This window comes from Solanum stenotomum, chromosome 10 (genome assembly GCF_019186545.1).
Source record: "Solanum stenotomum isolate F172 chromosome 10, ASM1918654v1, whole genome shotgun sequence".
Classification (NCBI taxonomy): Eukaryota; Viridiplantae; Streptophyta; class Magnoliopsida; order Solanales; family Solanaceae; genus Solanum; species Solanum stenotomum.
The window spans coordinates 50,185,123-50,206,242 of NC_064291.1; the positions used below are offsets into that span (position 1 = coordinate 50,185,123).

Here is a 21,120-nt window from a genome sequence, read left to right on the forward strand (position 1 = left end):
TAATTTCATTTTTATAACACATAAAACCAATTGATTTTTGAAATGGACCCTCGACGAATAAAACAAATGTTGCATAGATCTTCTTTACTTGAATTTTGTATTATGTAGCTCAAAGTTATTTGGATCTTTCAGTATAATCCAAAGAATTATGTTTATAATTTTGATTAACGTTTTAAATTTTTTTACAACCAATTGAATTTTCAGCTAGCAGAGTATTTTCAACTGAAATTCTGAAATGAAAGTAACATGTAGTTCTGTTGTAACAATATATTAATTATAAATTTCCTGAAATTGCGTGTGAACTCATGTGCAATATATATATATATATATACTCCATTTCAATTTATTACACTGTTCGAATTATTTGAGTCAAATAATTTAATTTTGATTGTAAATTATGATATAAAATTTTAAAGCCTTTTGAAATATATTTAAAAGATATAAAAAAAATACGGAAAGAAAGACTTGTTTGAATATCGAAATTCAAAAACAACAAATAACAATATATTCGTTAAAATCCCACAAATGAGGTTTGCGGAGATAGAATATACACAGATCTTACCACTACCTTGTAGAGGTAGAGAGATTGTTTTCGAAAGACTCTTAACCTAAGTACAAAAAATTTCGATATAAAGACAAAGAATTCAATGATATTGAAATTCAAAAAATGTCATATAAATTGAGATACGAAGTATATATATTTCAAGGAATTGCGTGTCACATGCTTAAGGTTATTTAATTAAACAATCATAACACAAATCCAAAAAAAGTATCCAACATTGACGTGAGACAAACACTATAATATGAAGTACAAATCACTATTCTAATAATTTGCTTGAAAGCAATTAATATATATCCTTTCATTTTCTCCTTAAAAAACTAATTAAAAAAAGTGTACTTGTCATTAGGTAGGTCTAAAACCACGTTACAAGCAACAAGATAATTAATCATAATGATCTAGAGCTAACTACTCTTAAGAAAATCATCACAATCGTATCGTAATATAGGGTATGTGGAATTTCATGTGAATTAGCAAGGATCAGCTTGCAAGACTTGAATATTAGCAAAGTAATATATATCGTAAAGAATCAGAGACGAGGTAAGAATTTTAATTTTATGGATTATGAATTTTTATGATGACAGTTTCAAATGTTAATAACAAGATTATAAACTTAATATTTGTACATATTTGATAAACTTCTTAATATAAATACAATATTTAAGCAAAATTATTGAGTTCAATCGAACCCGTGCATGAACTTCTAGCTCTGCTAGAACGAATGAAAAGAATCTTGATATATAATATATAATCCTGCATAATCTAAAACGTTATAAGTTTTGATACGTAAATCAAATAATACAATACAAGCAAACTTAATTTGCTAGATATATTCATAGTAATCCAATTGTTCACCATGTATGTATTGTCATTACACAGTTACAAATTACGACTAACATAATTAAAGTAATTAATACAAATTAGACAAAAGATTCCCAATATAAAAATATTTGTGAAATGAAATATGAAAAGAGAATGACATATGTTTTTTATATAAGAAGATTTGATCAAACTAGTCACTAGTTAGATTACGTATTAATATATATCCATAAGGCCATAACTTTAGGATCAACTCTGACATAGTAAACCAAACATTAATAGTGAAACAAAAAAATAGACAACATTAATGTCACTAATTAAATTTTGAATAATCGATTTACTGTTATAAATTTTCTTAACTATTTCTCTTCAATATCATTGTAGTGAAATGATAAGTATTAATTGTTTCATTCTTAATCAGATGTTTCAAGTTCAAGTTTTAAATATGCATAAAAACATCTTTAATAGGAAACATTTTACTCTTCAAAATAAGACTTTCCAGTATAAAACTAAATTAGACCCTAGAACATATATGAAACATCGAGTGAGAAATCAAAATGAAAAAAGAATATTCTCTCTAATATTTACAAGTAATTTTCACATTGCAACTTGTGTAGTGAGTTTTAAGAGATTTTGAGAAAAAATGGATTGTATATATCTAGGTGTGGTTGGTGGCACACTTTACTACAGCAATATATACATGACAAAGCATGAGACAATTTATGACATAAAAATCATGAATAAATCCACTAACAAATAGTGATGTTCACATGTGATCTTTTCAGGTTTTATTCCTTTCTAAGAAACTTTTTGTACATTAGCCTAAAGTTTACTAAAGATAAGTTTAGCACACAGAGCAAATCATTTGTTTTTATCCATCCAATTTGGTAAAATAGATACTATATGATATATATGTATCCAATAATTTCATGTTCATACAACCCTAGTACATAATCACTGATGAGAAGAAATTAACAAATAATAAATGAGCACTTTGAAGTAAGTTGATCCTAGAAGACTAACTTTGTAGCTCACTTAGATCAATCAGTGAATATTGACAAACTTTCCTTCCTTCTGTTTTCAGGACGGAGACTGTTTCTATCTTCGTCAAACTGCCTTGACGAAATTGAGACAATAAGAACTAAATTTCAAAGTTTACTTTTGTATTGTTTTTATAACAAAATTAAATTTGTGTATGTGGTAGGAGCAAGGGAAAAAAGATTATAAGATGGAGAAATCGAACCTTCCAAACAAGGTGAAAGTTCAAATACTCAATCAACTAAGTTACTAAAATTTCTCATTTACTTTTGTATCCACCTATACATATATACATAATAAATACTTCATGAAAAACGTAGGTTGTATTGTAAGGTAGTAATTATATTTATTTGACAACATTAAAAGGATTATTGTGTGGTCCTCCTCACATTATTGTGGCTTTCCTACGATGGAAACAGTCTGGAAAAATAATTGACAATATTCATATTTTTATATAAAGGACAGAGAAAAATTGACATCGTTTTTTTTAGTTTGCTATTATATATGTGTATTCCAGTTTTGTGTCAACCAGCTTTCATAGCTCAGTTGGTTAGAGCACCCGTTTAGTAAGCGGGAGGTCTTGAGTTCAACTCTCAATGAAAGCATTTTTTATTTTATTTGTCAAAGAATTCTGGCAAAGCTNAAAATAATTGACAATATTCATATTTTTATATAAAGGACTGAGAAAAATTGACATCATTTTTTTTTAGTTTGCTATTATATATGTGTATTCCAGTTTTGTGTCAACCCGCTTTCATAGCTCAGTTGGTTAGAGCACCCGTTTAGTAAGCGGGAGGTCTTGAGTTCAACTCTCAATGAAAGCATTTTTAATTTTATTTGTCAAAAAAATCTGGCAAAGCTACTCTTGTTCGAGGGAAGTCAATTGACATATGTAAATTACACCGTATAAATAGGTCAATTTTTTTATACTATACGTTGAATGGCCTTTTAGTGAAAATTTTGGCCTTGTCATTGCCCGAAAGGCTATTTCTCAATGAAAATGCAGGTTTTTTGGCATACTACATAAACATGACCCTTAACTTGGCTTCAACGAACAACTATGTCCTCCAACTTTGAATGTGCACAAGTAGACACTTAAACTTGTATAAAATTGCACAAGTAGACACAAGTGTCCTACGTGGCACAAGACACATAGGACGCCATGTAGGACAAATGTGTCTATTTGCTCAATTTTATACTAGTTTAAGTGTCTACTTGTACACACCCAAAGTTAAAGGTCATGATTGCCAACTGACGTCAAGTTAAGGATCATGTTTATGCATTATGCTTTTTTTTCTAGTCACTACCATCATTTGATCTGAACAAAAAGGTTTACCCTCTCTTTTACACAATGAATACTAATTTGAGATAAACTAAAGCACCAAAACTGCAGAATTTAGAAATTGCTTCTCAACACACGACTAAAACATGTTTTTCATGAACAAGTTGAGCTCAGTTGCCTTGTATGTGGTCTCGAGTTTCCTACTCGGTGGCCTGATTTTCTTGAACACTAAGGGGAACTTGATCTTGGAGTCATGGAACTGCTTTGTGCTCTCCCACTTGCAGAGCTTAGCTGAAATGGTGGCCGTCTTTATGATCTGGATGCAGTGATGGTTAACTCTGTGACGAGAAGCCATCTCAGTGTACATCTGCACCATTCAATGTGGTGTCACGGTACATGTTATGGTATCCCATTCCACTTTGGTAATGGAGCCAAATACCATAGTTCTTGATTTTTGTTGGGTACTTCTCAAAGATCTCATTAATAGCCAGCATCTGCCCGTTGCTCTTCTTAAGTTTCCTCAGAAAATACCAGAAGTTGGACTTAGCACGAACTTCATTGGTAGCCCACAGCTTCATATGATAAATCTTGGGATGCTAATCTGATTCAGATGGCAAAGCTCTCCCAACAACCTGATATTGATGGAACTTGTAATTCACCATTTCTGCACAGCTATTCCCTCTGTAACGCTTCTGAATACCAACCAAATGTTTATGTAATTTTTCTTATTGCACAATATGATACATCCCAACTTTGTGCATAAAATACAGCAAATAATCAGGGCACAAAAAATTGGTCTAGTTTACCCCCAATAGTTACCCTTGGCTTGCTTCATATCAGCTAAACAATGTTAAGCTATAACAAAAGTTCAAGTTTCACATGATTCTTTGCACAAAATCACAAAGAACTCTTCTATTACTGGACATCGAAGACACGAAGCACAAGCATTAAGGAAAAAGAAAGACACTTGATCACAAGACAATTCCTGAAATATGTTGTCTGTTCTTTCTAACGGACAACAAAAGAACAATAAAAATAAGAACAACAACACGAATATAATCATGTTCAGAAATGCCGGTTCTTGTTCAAATTGACTTACCTAAGTCAAAGTAGTAACTGACTCATAACTCTTTCGAACAAAATTTCTAACTAGTATGTACCATGTGACACTATTGGGAATGAACCCAACAGCTATGCCTCTAGTAAACAGGGTATAAGCATCATCAAGCATGCGCATTTTACAATAGGAAGAAATCAAGGTGTTATAAGTGATAGTATCAGGACAAACTCCTTCAAGTTCTAATTTTTCAAAGAGGTTCTGAGCCTCTCGAATTCGACCATTGTTACAAAGGCCATTTATTAGACTGTTATATGTGACTATATCAGGTGTCAATCCACGATGTATCAGGTCTCTCAGAAACTCAAGGGCATTTTGAACCTTACCTATTCTACAAAAGCCGTTGATCAAGATGTTGCACGTTACATGATTAGGTTTTGATCCCTTTCTCATCATTTCTTCAAAAAGTCCTACTGCTCTCTCAACTGCTCCATCATTGCAAAGTGCTTTTATGAGGCCATTGTATGTGATCTCATCAAGGGGACATCCTCTGAATAACATATCATTTACAAGCTTAAGCGCCTCTTGGGTTTTACCTTTCCTCAAGAAAGCATGAATCAATGTGTTGTAGGTAACTGTATTAGCAATTACTCCTTCCTGGAACATATCTTGGTATATCCCCAAAGCTTCATCCATCTTGTCAATCTTGCAAAAGCCTAAAATCAAAGCATTGAATGTAAAAATGTCTGGTTTGCATCCGTTGCTTGACATATCACTAAAAATTTCTAATGCCTGTTGGATCATTCCTTGTTTACTCAAAGCTGATATAAGAGAGTTATAACCCATTATATTTAGGCTGACACTTTTTGCTGACATCTCAGTAACAAGGTCATAAGCTTCCTGTAGGCGGCCAGCCTTGGAGAAGCCATCAATCAAGGTAGTGTACGTAATTGCATTGGGCTGGATACCTTTGGATGACATTTCGTTTACAACTTCATGAGCCGAAGAAAAAATTCCCTTCTTGCAAAGACCTCGAATTAGAATGTTGTATGTATAAACATCTGGTTGATAACCTTTAATCAACATGTTCTCATTCAGAATGGTTTTTGCTTCATCAACTCGACCATTAGTCACATAGCCATTGATCAATGTATTAAAGAGGACATTATTCTGTTCAGGTGCTTTGTTGAGAAGAACCTTTGCTTCATCTACTCGCCCTGTTCGACATAAAGCATGCATCAGAATTCCATAAGTTATAGCATCGGGGGTGAAGCCTCGAAGAAGCATCCGATCAACCAGTTTTGCAGCCTCATGAATCCTATCAGCTCGGCAAAGCCCATGGATAATGTCATTGAAAGTATTGATGTCGGGTATGCAACCCATAAGAAACATCTCCTCCAAAAGTTTTAACGCATCATTTACCCGATTAGACTTTGAAAGTGCATGAATAAGAATCTGGTAAATAACTGAATTTGGTACACACCCATGTTTTGTCATGTCTCTGAGAAGTGAACAAGCAGAGTCTACCTCATTGACTATACATAATGCTTGTATCACTCGAGCAAAAGTGAATACAGAAGGAGAAATACCTTTCCCCAACATTTCATAAAATACATTTGGAGCAACTTTGGGACAATTTCCGGCTAACAGAATATCCAACGCTTGATTATATGACTTAAAAGTGGGTTCACAAGAGAAAGTATTCCACATATCCAAAAGTATTCTAGTTGCTTGCCCTGGTAAACCAGCTCTTCCGTAATGCCTCATTATCATAATAAAGAGGGACTCTTTGAAAACTGCCCCTTCATCTTTCATCTGTAATAACAATCTATCTATGATCTTAAATTCCTTGGCAGCCCCAAGTTTATCAATTAAAGTATAGTAGACATCAAATGAGTGGCAATAGCTCGTTTGGCTACTGGCCCACTGGAATAGCTCCATCGATGTTGGTACATCCAAAGGGAGTGCCAATAATTTATTGAGCTGATACGGGGTAATTTTATTGAGTGATCTTTGGAGTTGTTTGAAGTCACAAGGCTTAAGCAATCTTTCCCATTCATTCTCAGACTCCGACCCATCACCCCTTGCTTTAGCATTATCACACTTGTCATCAGTCACACAAGTACAAAATGCAAATGTAGGGTTCCTATTCAGAGATCCTAGCTCTTCACGTATGTGAATCAAAAGTTTTGACCTTTTTAGCATACCTTCAAATGAGCAGTGCAGAAATTTCAGAACTTAGCCATTACATGTGATTCGAGAACTTCTTCAAGAATTGTCATGATAGCTTCTCCAATTTGGTTTATCAGTAACCAAATTTAAGCTCCATCATTGTAGCCGAGACATTTCTTTTCCTGGAATATTCAACAATAAGATACTACACCAACTTCAGATTGATACAAAAATTCAAATGTGTTTAATAGAAAAAGCAGAGACGGGAATTAGGGTCCCAGTGTTCCACAGCATTTCCCAGTCATAAAGACTTAAAACCAAACAATATACTTAAAGTAGAAATTAAAAACAATCGCAGAATAATGATTTCTTAGTATCAAACTAGATAGGTATGGCCCGTGCTAGCACGGGCCCAACATTTACTAGTTTTAAGGTGAAAGGCATCTGGTTGTTATTTTTAGACTGTTTTTTAGAATATTGATAAATTATTTATTGTTTAGCATTGACTCAAATTTCAAACAACTATTTGTCTATCTGAGTTTTAAGTTTTAAGTCATATTGTTCTGAAGTTCAGTGTTTCATGTGCAAAATTTCATAATTCTATATCCTCATGTTCATTTTTTTAGTTTAATATTTCAGATGAGTTCAATTTTTCAGTTCAAATTTCAAGAAATTGTATCCCTAAATTATGTATTTTCACTTCAAAACTTCTAATTGCAACTTATCAGTATAAAGTATTAATCAAAACTTAACATTGTCAATTTTGCTATTCTAAGTTTTGATTTTTCAGTTCAAAATTTAGAACATTATTATCCTAAGTTTCAGTTTCCAATTCAAAACATCATGACATTGTCATAAATATTAGTTTTCCAATTTAAAATTAGGATATTATATCCTTATGTTTGATCTTGAAACTTTCATCATGTAGCTCAAACTTCATGATTTTAATATCAAACTTCAAACTCGTACAAAATAAGGCTACAGAATAAGGCTTAAAATGGGGGGAAATGATTCAGACAATAATTGGTTCACATATAAGGTGAAAGAACGGCCACACTGGTTGAGGTGTAGAGGAGGTGGGAGTGAAGTGAGGATAATTAAGAAGCCAATTGACCCGACTTGTATGCCAGCTCGCTGGGTACCAATTCAAAACATCATGACAGATGTCCAGACATGATTTGATTACTCNNCACACTGGTTGAGGTGTAGAGGAGGTGGGAGTGAAGTGAGGATAATTAAGAAGCCAATTGACCCAACTTGTATGCCAGCTCGCTGGGTACCAATTCAAAACATCATGACAGATGTCCAGACATGATTTGATTACTCACAAATTCGCAAACTTGATTGAGTGGAACTGTAGGAAAACTTATTTTAGACTGCACACATACTTTAGACATCATTACAGGGTCCTTGGTATGCAATACCAATATATAGCAGAACATGTATTGATGGAGAAAGTAGTAAAGAAAAGGAAAAGAAAATTCACCTCTAACGCCAGTTGCTCAAATAAATATTCAATAATTGCTCGGTACTACTCCGTCTGACCTATATCGCATCACAAGTTATTTGCTTCTGCAAATTGCTAACAACAGAAATATGCCTTACATGGAGACCAACCTGTAAAACTCAATAAATTAGGAACCACAATTAAAAGGGCAACTGCATCAATAAAACAACAATAACATACTTATAAAGTGGGGTCCGAGAATGATAGCGTGTATATAAACCTTACCCGGCCACTATCTTAGAAGCGGCAAAATTGTTTCCAATTGGCTCTCGACTAAAGGAAAAAAAAGCCCGAAAAAGAAATAACAGAAGTACAAGAAACATAAGATAATAACAAAAAAAATAGATAGTAAGAGAATAGAAATTACAATACAATAATCGAGGTACATAAAACAATAGAGAGTAACATAAATCAAAGGACAAGAAACTACCAAAGCAATACTATGACTACTAAGATAATATTATGCTAAAAGCTACATAGATTCAGCTAGAAAAAATTGATTCCTTATATTTAGAATCTGCAACTAAAACAAAAGTATAAAACATCAATATAAAAGGTAATGATTCTTTAACATAAACAATATTTGGACTGTAATTCTTATATTGGAACTAATCAAACAATTTATCACAGTTTTCCCAGATGAGTGTTTTACATATTAAACAGACAAATTGTTTAAGAACTATGATCAAAGTCACTAAAACACATCGTTTAACATACAAAATGGATGTGTAAGTTTTTCAGGAAATCTCAGACAAACCGTTATGTAGATTAATAAAATTTGATCTTAGGAGTCATAACAAACTTTAAAATGACATGATGCACACTTTGTTATTCCAGATTATTCAAAGTAAAATACGTAACTATTGTCCATCCACATTAAGAACATAATTTGGATTCTGATGGATTCTGAACTTGTTGCCAAGAACCTTCATTTGATATTAGACCATTGATACAGGTAAAAGGAATTTAAACTTTAGGCCTAGGGAAAGCTATATTGCTCGAACTCTTCAAAAATGTCACCAGTTGCGTGTCCAGCACGGGTGAAACAACAACAATTTTGAGAAGTCAAGTAACATAGAAAAGGGCTATCAAACCCTCTACAACAATGACTATGCCTCCACTCGAGCAAGTTGGGAAGTCGGACATAAGAGTTTTGAATGATCATGTTGTTTCATTTAAGCATATTTCATTCCAAAATGACTACTAATCCTTTACACTGGGAAAAAAACTAAACTTAGTTTCAAGAATACTCCGAGGTAGAGGCAGAGGCAGAGCTACAAGCTTGTCCACAGATTGAACAAAATGAAGTAGCTTTCGCCCAAAATTCAATAAGTTTTCTTTTCTAGAATCTAGAACTCATAACCTCAAAATCCTAGCTTCGCCTCTACTCGGCAGGATCATTTTAAAGTGCAGAATACTATATGAAGATTACTATATCCGTAAGTGGATGATATTGAAGAATCAAATTCTTTACAACTCCATTCTTGCTAAAAGAACTTGATTCATGTTTTCACCAATCTAGTAAAAAAGGAATTATTCTATAGAAGAGGAAAAAAGCAAGGTACTGTCAATGAAGTCTATGACAAACTACGGTTCGACATGTAATTAGGACTTATCTTTGAAAAATGAAAGTAAAGAACAACCTGGTGAAGAATAGTCGACACTCCAATTTCTCTTGATGTTTAGCCAGCGAGCATACAACGTCTAGGCCTTTAGTGTTATGTACTCTGGTCTCTGGATACGCCAGCTTGATGAAGATTCAGGAAATATCAATGAAAGCTGAAATTGCAGCATTTACAAGCTCCACTAATTTAGTGAGAAATTGATGGTAATTGCATTAAAAAGATTATCTTTTTTGAGTCTGCTAGAATGTTTGATTTGGGGATTTGTTGAAAGCTTTTGCGGAGAGGTTTTAGGGAAGGGGACGTTTGGAGCTTCTGCGCACAAGGATATGGTTCCTTGAAGATTGAAAAGAGATGCAGATCAGAAGTTGTTTCTAGAAGTAGTTTTTCAAGAACAACTTCAGAATAAAAATATGTTTGATTAAAAATTATAAATTTGAAAATTACCATTCTACCCTTGGTCGTCCATTTGTTGACATTTCTATATAGTAGAAACTATTATTACGAACATAATTTACTTCACAATCGTCTGGATGAGTTTTTGTATAGTGAACACAATCAATGATAGCATCAATCTTGAGTAAAATTAAATTAAATTCACAAACCACAATTCAATATCAAATCTTAATCCAACACAATTTGCCAATCCAATTCAGTTCAACTTCAATCACGATTGTCCAAAAAATCGATTTGCTAAGAGAAAGAGGAAAACTAGTTAATTTCACCAAAAGATTAATGTGATGATTACAAATTCATAGCATATTGCTAATATAGAGTTTTAATTCACTGCAAAAGATGTCTTAGAAAGGGAAAGGATCAATACCAAGCAAAATTCATTTTCTTTCACAGAAAAAAATAGCAAAATATAGAGGATTACCCAAACTCTTTTCCATCAGTTCTGATGCCATTCCTATCACAGAGAGGAAAAGTATTTTTCCAACTCTCTTTCCTTTCATAAACTGCATAATCAACGCTCAACCACATCATGCTCCCGTCTCTCTAAAGAATCTCTTACTCTCAGCAACATCCTGATCTCTGTTTTAGGTACTTTCTCTACTAAATCTCCTATCCTTCAAGCAGTCCTTCGTGCTTTATATCTTATGGTTACTTCTGTTGTTTCTTGTCATAGTTGATGGCTAGTTCAATGTTTGAATGATTTAAAGGTGCTATATTTAATCCCTATCCCTATGACACTGATATAATGATTGTTGTTTGGCAACTATTCTGTTGTGAACGCGGATAGGTCAGAGGCTGGCCAAGCTGTTGGGCCTGGGACTAAACCACAAAGAGGCCCAAGAATTAGACAGCCCAATAACAGATTTGCTTGGGATCCAGGTTGAGTAGAGTTTAACTGGTTTTCGTTTGTGGTTATGGAGGATTATGCGTATTTTGAAGAAACTGCCTCTTTCTCTCATCTTCTTTCTAGAGACTAAACTTCTCATCCTCATTCTTATCTTTATCCTTAGTGACTTGTCTTCTCCTTGTAATCCAAGTGTTGTTATTATAATTTGGCAATCAATGATTATATAATGTTTGAGTATTTGTGTTGAGAAATTGGGTTTGTTGCATATTCTAGTATTGACCACATCTTTTTCCTTTACATTAACATGCTTCCTTTCCTTTTCTTGTACTATTATCCAATTCTAGGAAAGTGTCTGCCTTGTCATTTCAAATTTATAATGTCTTCCCCCTGCCTTTTTCCCTGGTGAAAGAAGAGAATCTAACGAGTTCAACTACCTAGAGAAACTTGAAAGAGAAAATCTTCCAGAGAAGTATCACAAATTGTCAAGATAATAATATTTGGAATTCCTTTTCTTACTCAGAGTAAAGTTCAGCATTTCTGTTTCATATTAGATCGAACAGTTTTAAAGCCATGTTAGCATACTTACCCATATTTGCTGATGCATGACCACATAAAGCAAATAAACCCTCAACACTCAAGCAGTTAATATGTTGTTGTATTCAATTTTACACAAGAAACTGATAGAGATTAAACTTAAGTTTAATTAAGCCAGAAGATGTATGAGTTAATGTGTGCTCAACTTGAAAATTACAACAAAAAGTGGAGGATTCTTATTCCATTTTTTCACCCTTCATTTCTAATGACATTATTCAACTATTTCAACTTCCCTAATGAAATCAAACATATACAAGCAGCAATTCAAAACCAAAAAAGTACTTTTACAAGCCTATAAATAAAACCGTTAAACGTAGGAAAGCAACACGAATTGCAATTGGAAGTATAATCCACATGAATCCCTATTACCCATTTTGCTCTAATAAAGCCCATATTGTTTCAATCAACAACAACATACACACTGTAATCCTAATCCCACAAAGTAGTGTCTATGGAGGGTAGGTGTATAACATTACTCCTTATCTGAGGTAGAGAGATTGTTTCGTATAGTCCGTCAGCTCAGGGAAAAACAGTTTGGAAAAGGAAACAGTTCAATGAATACTCAATAATTTATCTTTGAAACCAAGAATTGCTGAAAGCAACTATTATTATTTACCTTTAGCATGCATTTATGCATTTCCAACTCTTTGAATCTTCCAAACTCAATCCAAACTGAAAACCCCACTCTGAATCGCGGAGGTTTTAGGTCTTAATTTTGTGGGTTTCCAGTACCTCATAGAGTTGGTCTTTTTTTTGCGATGCCTATTCTAGTGGAAATTCTTTATGGAGGAAAAGAAGTGGCTACTAGGTTTAAGGAATGAAGTTGGGTGGATATTGGGATATGTTCGCCGGGAGAGGTGAATTCACGGCGGCCGTCGCTGCGGATGAAGGCGGTGAAGTCTTTGGGACTGATTTGTTAATAATTGGAAGTTTGATGTATGAACTGAAAGTCAAATATATTGGACACTTTAGTTCCCTCACTTTTGTTAGACTCAATTCAAACCTCCAAATCAACACAACAATAATATAAATTTCACGTCTGGGTATGCTAAAGTGCTCTCGAGAATGTAAAAAGGTTGTTTTCAAAAGATTTTCGGCTCAAATACATTAACTCAAGTAAAAAAACAAAAAAAAAAACATAACAGTTAATAACGTTATAATCAAAACACAATACACAACATTAGACAAGAAAAGCTAACAAGTCATAACCTATGCACAACAAGATAACACGTCACCTCTACTAACCCAATATGCAACCTAACCCTTCAAACTCAATAATAATGTTCTTCAATTTAAATCAATCCAGAATAATCACAAAAATGTGATGAGTCTTTCAATTTTTATGAGAAAAAGGGGAAATTCTTGACGAATGTATGTATACAAACTCAATACATCGATGATCTCTTAAACTTGCAATTGATACAAATTACAATTCGAGGTATACTTGCAAATTTAACATTTGTATATATTTCGCCTTAATTATCTTATTTAATTTTATTACAAAATAATAACATATATTAAAAACATTTGTTTTTTGGTAGTTATCTTTTATTTTTGAAAAAAAATTAATGCTAAATTTTAATTTAATTCTTTGAGTGGTAAAAGTTTGATTTGGTCCAAAATACATATTCTTTTTCCTTTTTAGTAAACCGTGAACGTGTGGAAGTTATCCTTTTTTTAAAATAAAAAATTGAACTAAAAAACCGTGTTTTTAGTTTTTTTTCCTTTTCTGTTTGTAATTTTTATTTTCCGATTTTAAGTTAATTTAATAATAATAAATTATTATTATTATTGTTATTATTATTAATTATTATTATTATTATTATTATTATTACAATTTCAGATTTTATATTAATTTTCCAAATTGATGCCAACTTATTCCTTAAAATTCTCAAATGACTAACGTGTTGATATTATTTTTTTGAATTTTTATTTTTATTTAAATTTTGAAAAACAATAAAAAATTAAAGTAACTGTAAAATTTTAATTTTTTAAAAAGCGGTAAAAACTGCTTTTTAGTGAATTAATAATTATTCTTATTTTTTCATTTTTTAAAAAATAAATAATATTAGTTATTTATTATTTAATTCTATTACATATAATTAATAATTTATAATTATTTAAAATACATATTTTCTTGTGGTGCTGACACATGACACGTGACACTTTTTTTATCCTATTATATATAGATAGATATTTGGCTATTTGCACAACATTTCAAAGAGGCCAATAATCAAACATTAGCCTTCGTGGATTTCAAAGCCTTAAAGAACAGGTTGGGCCTTCCCTAAGTTCATTTCAAGTTTCAACCAAAAATTTCTACTTTGGTTATTTGACATTTCAAAAGCAATTATGTATGAAAAAACTAGCGGTGTATGTGGGTGTCGATTGGAGAGAGGTTGGCTAATGGCGGTGTTGTGGAAAGTAGCTACCGCCTACAGGTGATGGTGGTAGATGACAGTGATAACTAATGATAGTGATAAATAATGATGATAGTTGACGATATATAGTGATTATGATTATCAGTTGACTGTAATAATGGTTGATAGTAATAATTGTAAATGATGACTAGTGATGATATCAATTGATTACGAGATAACTATTATGAATAGCATGTGATGGCAGTTAATAATGGTATACCCATTTGTTATACTTCTGATTCACTTATAATTTTGCTCTTTCACAATACTTGATTAATTGGGAAATGTTACATAATTTCTCACAAGTAATTGGAATCAATCATACCAGGCAACTCAATTCAGTGTTTATTTTGGATAGTTTGGTATAGTTTTTCTTCCCTTATTTAACACATTATTTAGAACAAATTAGGAGTTTCTTTTGATATTCAAATCTCATAATACTTATTTGTATGTTGTCATAAAAAAAATAATTAACCCATCTATAAGACTAATTATCATATACCATACCTTATGTAGGTTATTTGGTGATTAAATTATGATATATTCCAACTAATTAGTGCTTTTTCTAAACACAGGTTTACTTGGGTTGTTTTATATTTTGTCAAATTCACAACTGCTTATCTCAAATTGAGATTTGAAAGTTTGTATTCCAATTAAACATGTATTCACTATTGAAATGATTTATAAACAAAAACAAAACCCTTTAGATATGGCAACATTTTAGTTTTGAGGTTTCAATTACTATATCTTCCGTTCAGAGGCGGATATACTTGCATAGGTAAGGATATACGTGCACTTTGTTAACTTCGAAAAAAATTATGTATATATCTGCATATATTTTGAGAAACGAATATATATTCAACTGTGCATCCTTACAATAGAAGTGCACCTTGGGGCGTTTATTGAAGCTGATTTTTTCATAATCGTTACCCCAGGTAGATCTCATAATCTTTGACCTATATATTTATATTTTCGCTACTGCTCACAACACTATGATCAATCGAATACGATATTATTCCTCAATTATCATTGAAAATTTTACTAGCACCTACACTAAAATAATGATATCTCCGCAATCTTCAAATCCGGAATTTCCTCATTAAATAAGTTAAGAAGCATTATTTGTGCACAAAAAGCATATGCTCTGAGAAAAATCGACCTCATCTTTATTGCTTCTAGGCTCTAGCTAGCTAGCTTGTTATAACTATTCCTCAATTTCCAACTTACTATTGCCCTTATGGTCCATTTCAAAGTTAAATCAAATAAATTGTGATGAAAATTACACCAAATATTTGGCATATAACACGTTAAAAAGTTAAATGATTCGTTTTTCTTAATTTCTAATTAATTAATGTTCTTTACACAAAGAAGTTAGGTGAAAAAAGCAAATAAAATAGCCTTTGTTCCTATTTTGTGTAAGAATATAAGTATTTTGAGTCATTTTCTACTTTATTTGCTTTGACTAAACAAACATTTTTAACTTTAAGAGTTCAAATCTTTAGGACTTTGAGTCGAAAATAATTTTTATCTTCGAAGTTCTCATTTAATAAGATTTCAAATCTTGACGTTTCATCTTTTAAGTAACACTTTAATCTGATTAGAAAATAAAGTTGGCTAGCTATCAACATATTTAAATTGTGTACTGGGATTTGTGAATAGATATATATTCAACTGTGCATCCTTACAATAGAAGTGCACCTTGAGGCGTTTATTGAAGCTGCTTCTTCCATAACCGTTACCCCAGCTAGATCTCATAATCTTTGACCTATATATTTGTATTTTCGCTACTGCTCACAACACTATGATCAATTAAATACGATATTAATCCTCAATTATCATTAAAAATTTTACTAGCACCTATATTAAAATAATGAAGTCTCCGCAATCTTCAAATCCGAAATTTCCTCATTAAATAAGTTAAGAAGCATTATTTTGCACAAAAAGCATATGCTCTAAGAAAATTCGACCTTATCTTTATTGCTTCTAGGCTCTAGCTAGCTAGCTTGTTATAACTACTCCTCAATTTCCAACTTACTATTGCCCTTATGGTCCATTTCAAAGTTAAATCAAATAAATTGTGATGAAAATTACACCAAATATTTGGCATAAACACTGGTTAAAAAGTTAAATGATTCGTTTTTCTTAATATCTAATTAATTAGGTTCTTTACACAAAGAAATTAGGTGAAAAACGCAAATAAAATAGCCTTTGTTTCTATTTTGTGTAAGAATATAAGTCTTTTGAGTTATTTTCTACTTTATTTGCTTTGACTAAACAAACATTTTTAACTTTAAGAGTTCAAATCTTTAGGATTTTATATCGAATATAATTTTTATCTTCGAAATTTTCATTTAATAAGATTTCAAATCTCGACGTTTCATCTTTTAAGTAACACTTTAATTTCATTAGAAAATAAAGCTGGCTAGCTATCATCATATTTAAATTGTGTATTGGGATCTGTGAGAAATTTGTAGTAGCACGATTCCCCCTCCCCTCCCCTTCATTTATTTTCTTTGGACTCTTACCCTTTTTTTATTTCTTTTCTTTTAACAAATTATGATAGTTATCTGACTTTCACATGAGAGAAAGACTTCAATTAAGTACGCGGGGTAGTATGGCATATTTCAGAATTAAATTTAAATAATTTTTTATCTTGATTGGTTGAGATTTGACGGTGATAAATTTTATAACTTCAATCAAATAAAATTAACTTTTAGCCTAAACTTAATTATGAAATATCTCACCTTATATTGTCAAATTTGAGATTATTTATACCACATCTCTGCTAAAATATTAGGTCAAAAGCTATAATCTCAAAATTATACTTTCCGAATAATTTAATCCTCGAATCAAACGAGATCTAACTTTTTACCTAAAAGTGGAAGTGACAATATTTAACACATGCTCACCATGGACAAAGGGAGAGAACTTTACAGGACAAATTAAATTTGTTTTAGAGAACTTTATATTGTACAAAAATAATTGAGGAGCATTATCCTAAATGGATGAGAGCCATAAGTTTGTAGTGGGCATGCATTACTATTGTATATGTCAATCGAAACTTAATTCCCACGTGATTATGGAGAATTTTCTTAATCAACTTATAAATAATTAAAGATTATCATCACAAAATATTCTAATGGGAATTAAGGGATCGAATCTAAAAGTGTTAAGCTTTTGGAGATAGATATTGCGGATCTCTTAACATGTGATTTAATTAATAATTATATTAATTGTATGTTAATCATTCCTTTCAAAATAAAATAATACATGCATAAATAAAAGAGGAAATTGAAGAGTTCATGGAATAGAAATAATTATTATGCATTAAAATATGAGTTAAACGTAAATATCTCAACCTTATTTTATTAGGAAAGAGACTTATGTCAAATAAGTAGGACAAATAATATTGGAGTTAGAATTTAAAATTTATAAAGTTAAGATTAGAATCTATTAGTATTACTGGTTGTAAATGGATAATTTGTATAAATATTTAATAATTTCTTAAATATAAATATAAAATTTAAACCAATATTATTGGGTTCGATCAAATTTATAACATACACATTTGCTTCGCCCCTGAAATAGAACCAAAGAGGGTTGAGTAAAATTTACAATTTTGGAATCAAGTCTAGTCCTATATATACTTGAAGCATATATATAGAATATATTCAACATTCTCAATCTAAATTATTTTGACGTCTAGATTTTGAATATATCACATATCACAACTTACAAGTGGCATGATAATATATGTAAAAGTACAATCACCTATAATAGTATACACAACACAGACTACAATCAGGACTGAAGTTAGAGGAATAGAAGAGGTTCATAATAATCAAAAACTTAAATTTTGGAGTTTCAAATTATTTTGAATACAATTCTCATAAATATATATTTACAATAAACATAAAAAAGTACTATAAATATGGTATTACTTTTTATATATTTTTAAAATATATAAATTTTAATTCAAAAAAATAAAAGTGCTAACCGCAATCACGTTAAAGTTAAATACATTGATTCTCTTCTTAGAATTTCTCATTATTCTTTTCGGATATATATTCGAATAAAACTAAAAACTTTTGACACTCCAAATGAACATTTAATTTTATATGTATAGTGTAATATTCGCAGATATTAATGTAGCAAAATTCTAACGCATTTTCCTTTTTTTTTTTGGGTACTTTTGAGTTTTGGGACAACTATTGAAATATAATAATTTTGGGACAACTTTCGGCAATGGTAACAAAACAACTTTGAGTACCAATATGGATCGCACTAAGATGGTTGAGATTCCTTCGTCGTTAATTAAGGATATTAGGTTTGAGCCCTTATGTATTGAATAAATCTCGTTGAAAGTGCTGCTTTCATAAATGAATCCTGCATTAATGCGTATATTTAAAGTAATTAGTCTGACCCTGATGCAAAACTATTATGCTCTGACGTGGATATCAGACACCATACATGAAATTAAAAAAAAAAAAAAACTAAAGCAACTTTTGTTGGACCAGTTTGTCAATTTTGTAGGTCAGTTTTCAACAATTTTCACTTGCACAATAAAATAAATTCCTTAGTATTCCTTTTCAAAATATTTCACCTGTAAAAGATGATATATGAAGAGGACCATATTCCACTCAACTTGAGATTTAAAGTGTAGTATTCCCACATACAATGAAAGAAAATGATGTATCAACATGCCAAGAAAGATGGAAGACGCACACAATTTTTTTTTCTTTCGAGCTCTGTTTTCTCTAGAAAAAATGAGTTAGAATCATGAATTTATGAATTTTTCGAGAAAAATCTTATATGCATTGAATACTTTCATTAAACTAATATATTCATCTCATGTATATAAATATAGAGTTCTTTTACTTAATTATGATAAATTATATTGATATGATATAAACATCGATTAAGTTTTTATGTCATAAACTTGTCAATAATTAATTGTTGTACAAATAAGTCAAAACACCCCCAACTTGTTGATGTAACACGTCCTTTTCATGGCTATCTATTTCAAAATAATATCAAGGAATTTGTCACAAATCACTAATCACATGTCTCTTAATAAAAAGTAGTTCTTTTTAATCTTTCTAAAGATCTTTCTCTTTCGCATCTTTGATAATATTCTCAAATTTATTCCTAATTTTCTTTATTTATATTACTATATATTAGAAGAGTCTAGGATTACTACCATTGTACCAAAAAAATTATTACAAATGTCCAATACTTACTATATAAAATATATAAGTGGGCCCCACCTCCTTCCACTTAAATAATATTTTTCAACCTTATTATGGTAAAAGTTGAATTTATTATCCTTTTCATTTAATTTTATATGATATTATTTTTTCTATAAAATCATTATATATGTTTTAATAATTTAAATTTCAAAAACATTATAATTTAACTTTAAAGATTTTATTTTATCAAAATCTTGTACATTGAAATATATAGTTATGAATTTAAAATATTTTTAAAATCATATAAAAATTTCAATAACTTCTCAAATTCCATAATATAACACTTAAATACTACATATTATATATTAATTACTATACTATAAATGACTTAAATACTCCATATTATCTATTACAATAATTAACAATTATTTGACACTTTAAATTCTATCAATGCCATATAAATTAGGATAAAAAACCTAACATATAATATTTAAATATATTTAAAAATAATATAAGTAATACTATACATTACAATAATTAACAGCTTAATTATTTAAAACTTATATAAAAAATTTAATTGACTCTCTAAATTCTATTGGTACCACATAAAATGGATTATATGATAAACATATATTGTTTGAAATTGACGAAAAAGAAACAATAAATTACAATAATTAATAAAAAAAATAGTCGACGAAATTGACGAAAAAAAAAATATAAATTACAATAATTAACAAAATAAATCTCTCGACTCCAACAAATCTATCAATTAATGCCACATAAATTGGGACATGGCAAATAACATATATTATTAAAAAATTAGGTTCAAAATGTACTATAAAATACAATAATTAACAACTTAATATATTAAAGAGACATATAAAAAAGGGTTAATATTTGAAATTCTGCATCTGCCACATAAATTAGAACAAATAGATTAATAAATATTATTTTCAAAATTATGTTAAAAAAAGTACTACAAATCACAATAGCTAACAATTTAAAATATTTTTAAAATCATATAAAAATTTCAATAACTTCTCAAATTCCATAATATGACATAAATTTTTAAAAAAAGTGTTATAAATCATAATAAATAGTACAATATTTTAACTACTTTAAAAGTATTATAAATTGTAATAAATAATACAACAATTTAAATTACTTATTACTTAAAATTTAACGACTTAAAAATATTTTTTTAAATGTATTAAAATTTTGGTTAATTGTCAAAACTTTACATGTGCCACATAAATTGGGACATGGAGAGTCACACATATTTTTTTTAAAAAATTACATTAAAAGTATTCTATCAATTAACAACATATATTGTTTGAAATTGACGGAAAAAAAAATATAAATTACAATAATTAACAAAATAAATCTCTCGACTCCAACAAATCTATCAATTAATGCCACATAAATTGGGACATGGCAAATAACATATATTATTAAAAAATTAGGTTCAAAATGTACAATAAAATACAATAATTAACAACTTAATATATTAAAGAGACATATGCTTAATTTTTGAAATTCTGCGTGTGCCACATAAATT

At 30.4% G+C, this 21,120-nt stretch overlaps 1 protein-coding gene, 2 non-coding genes and 1 pseudogene across 4 annotated transcripts; 2 read left to right on the top strand and 2 right to left on the bottom strand.

The window, feature by feature from the left end:
- The first annotated feature begins 2,947 nt into the window (after positions 1-2,947).
- Positions 2,948-3,021, top strand: TRNAT-AGU (transfer RNA threonine (anticodon AGU)). The gene has a single exon. It is a non-coding gene; the product is annotated as a tRNA-Thr (tRNA).
- Positions 3,022-3,166: 145 nt separating this feature from the next.
- TRNAT-AGU (transfer RNA threonine (anticodon AGU)) lies at positions 3,167-3,240 on the top strand. Its single transcript has one exon. It is a non-coding gene; the product is annotated as a tRNA-Thr (tRNA).
- A 476-nt stretch (positions 3,241-3,716) lies between these two features.
- LOC125878399 (60S ribosomal protein L18a-like) lies at positions 3,717-4,612 on the bottom strand (annotated as a pseudogene).
- Positions 4,613-4,734: 122 nt separating this feature from the next.
- On the bottom strand, positions 4,735-12,841 carry LOC125878377 (pentatricopeptide repeat-containing protein At5g64320, mitochondrial). 2 transcript variants are annotated; one of them, XM_049559621.1, is made up of 4 exons: positions 12,570-12,841; positions 10,078-10,213; positions 8,414-8,544; positions 4,735-7,109 (listed from the first exon to the last, which is right to left on the bottom strand). In XM_049559621.1, the coding sequence occupies exon 4, from the start codon at positions 6,958-6,960 to the stop codon at positions 4,798-4,800; it is 2,163 nt and encodes a 720-aa protein (XP_049415578.1). In that variant the 5' UTR covers positions 6,961-7,109; positions 8,414-8,544; positions 10,078-10,213; positions 12,570-12,841; the 3' UTR covers positions 4,735-4,797. The 2 variants fall into 2 exon arrangements, with proteins under 2 accessions (XP_049415578.1, XP_049415579.1); XM_049559622.1 differs by lacking the exon at positions 10,078-10,213.
- Between the last annotated feature and the right edge of the window lie 8,279 nt (positions 12,842-21,120).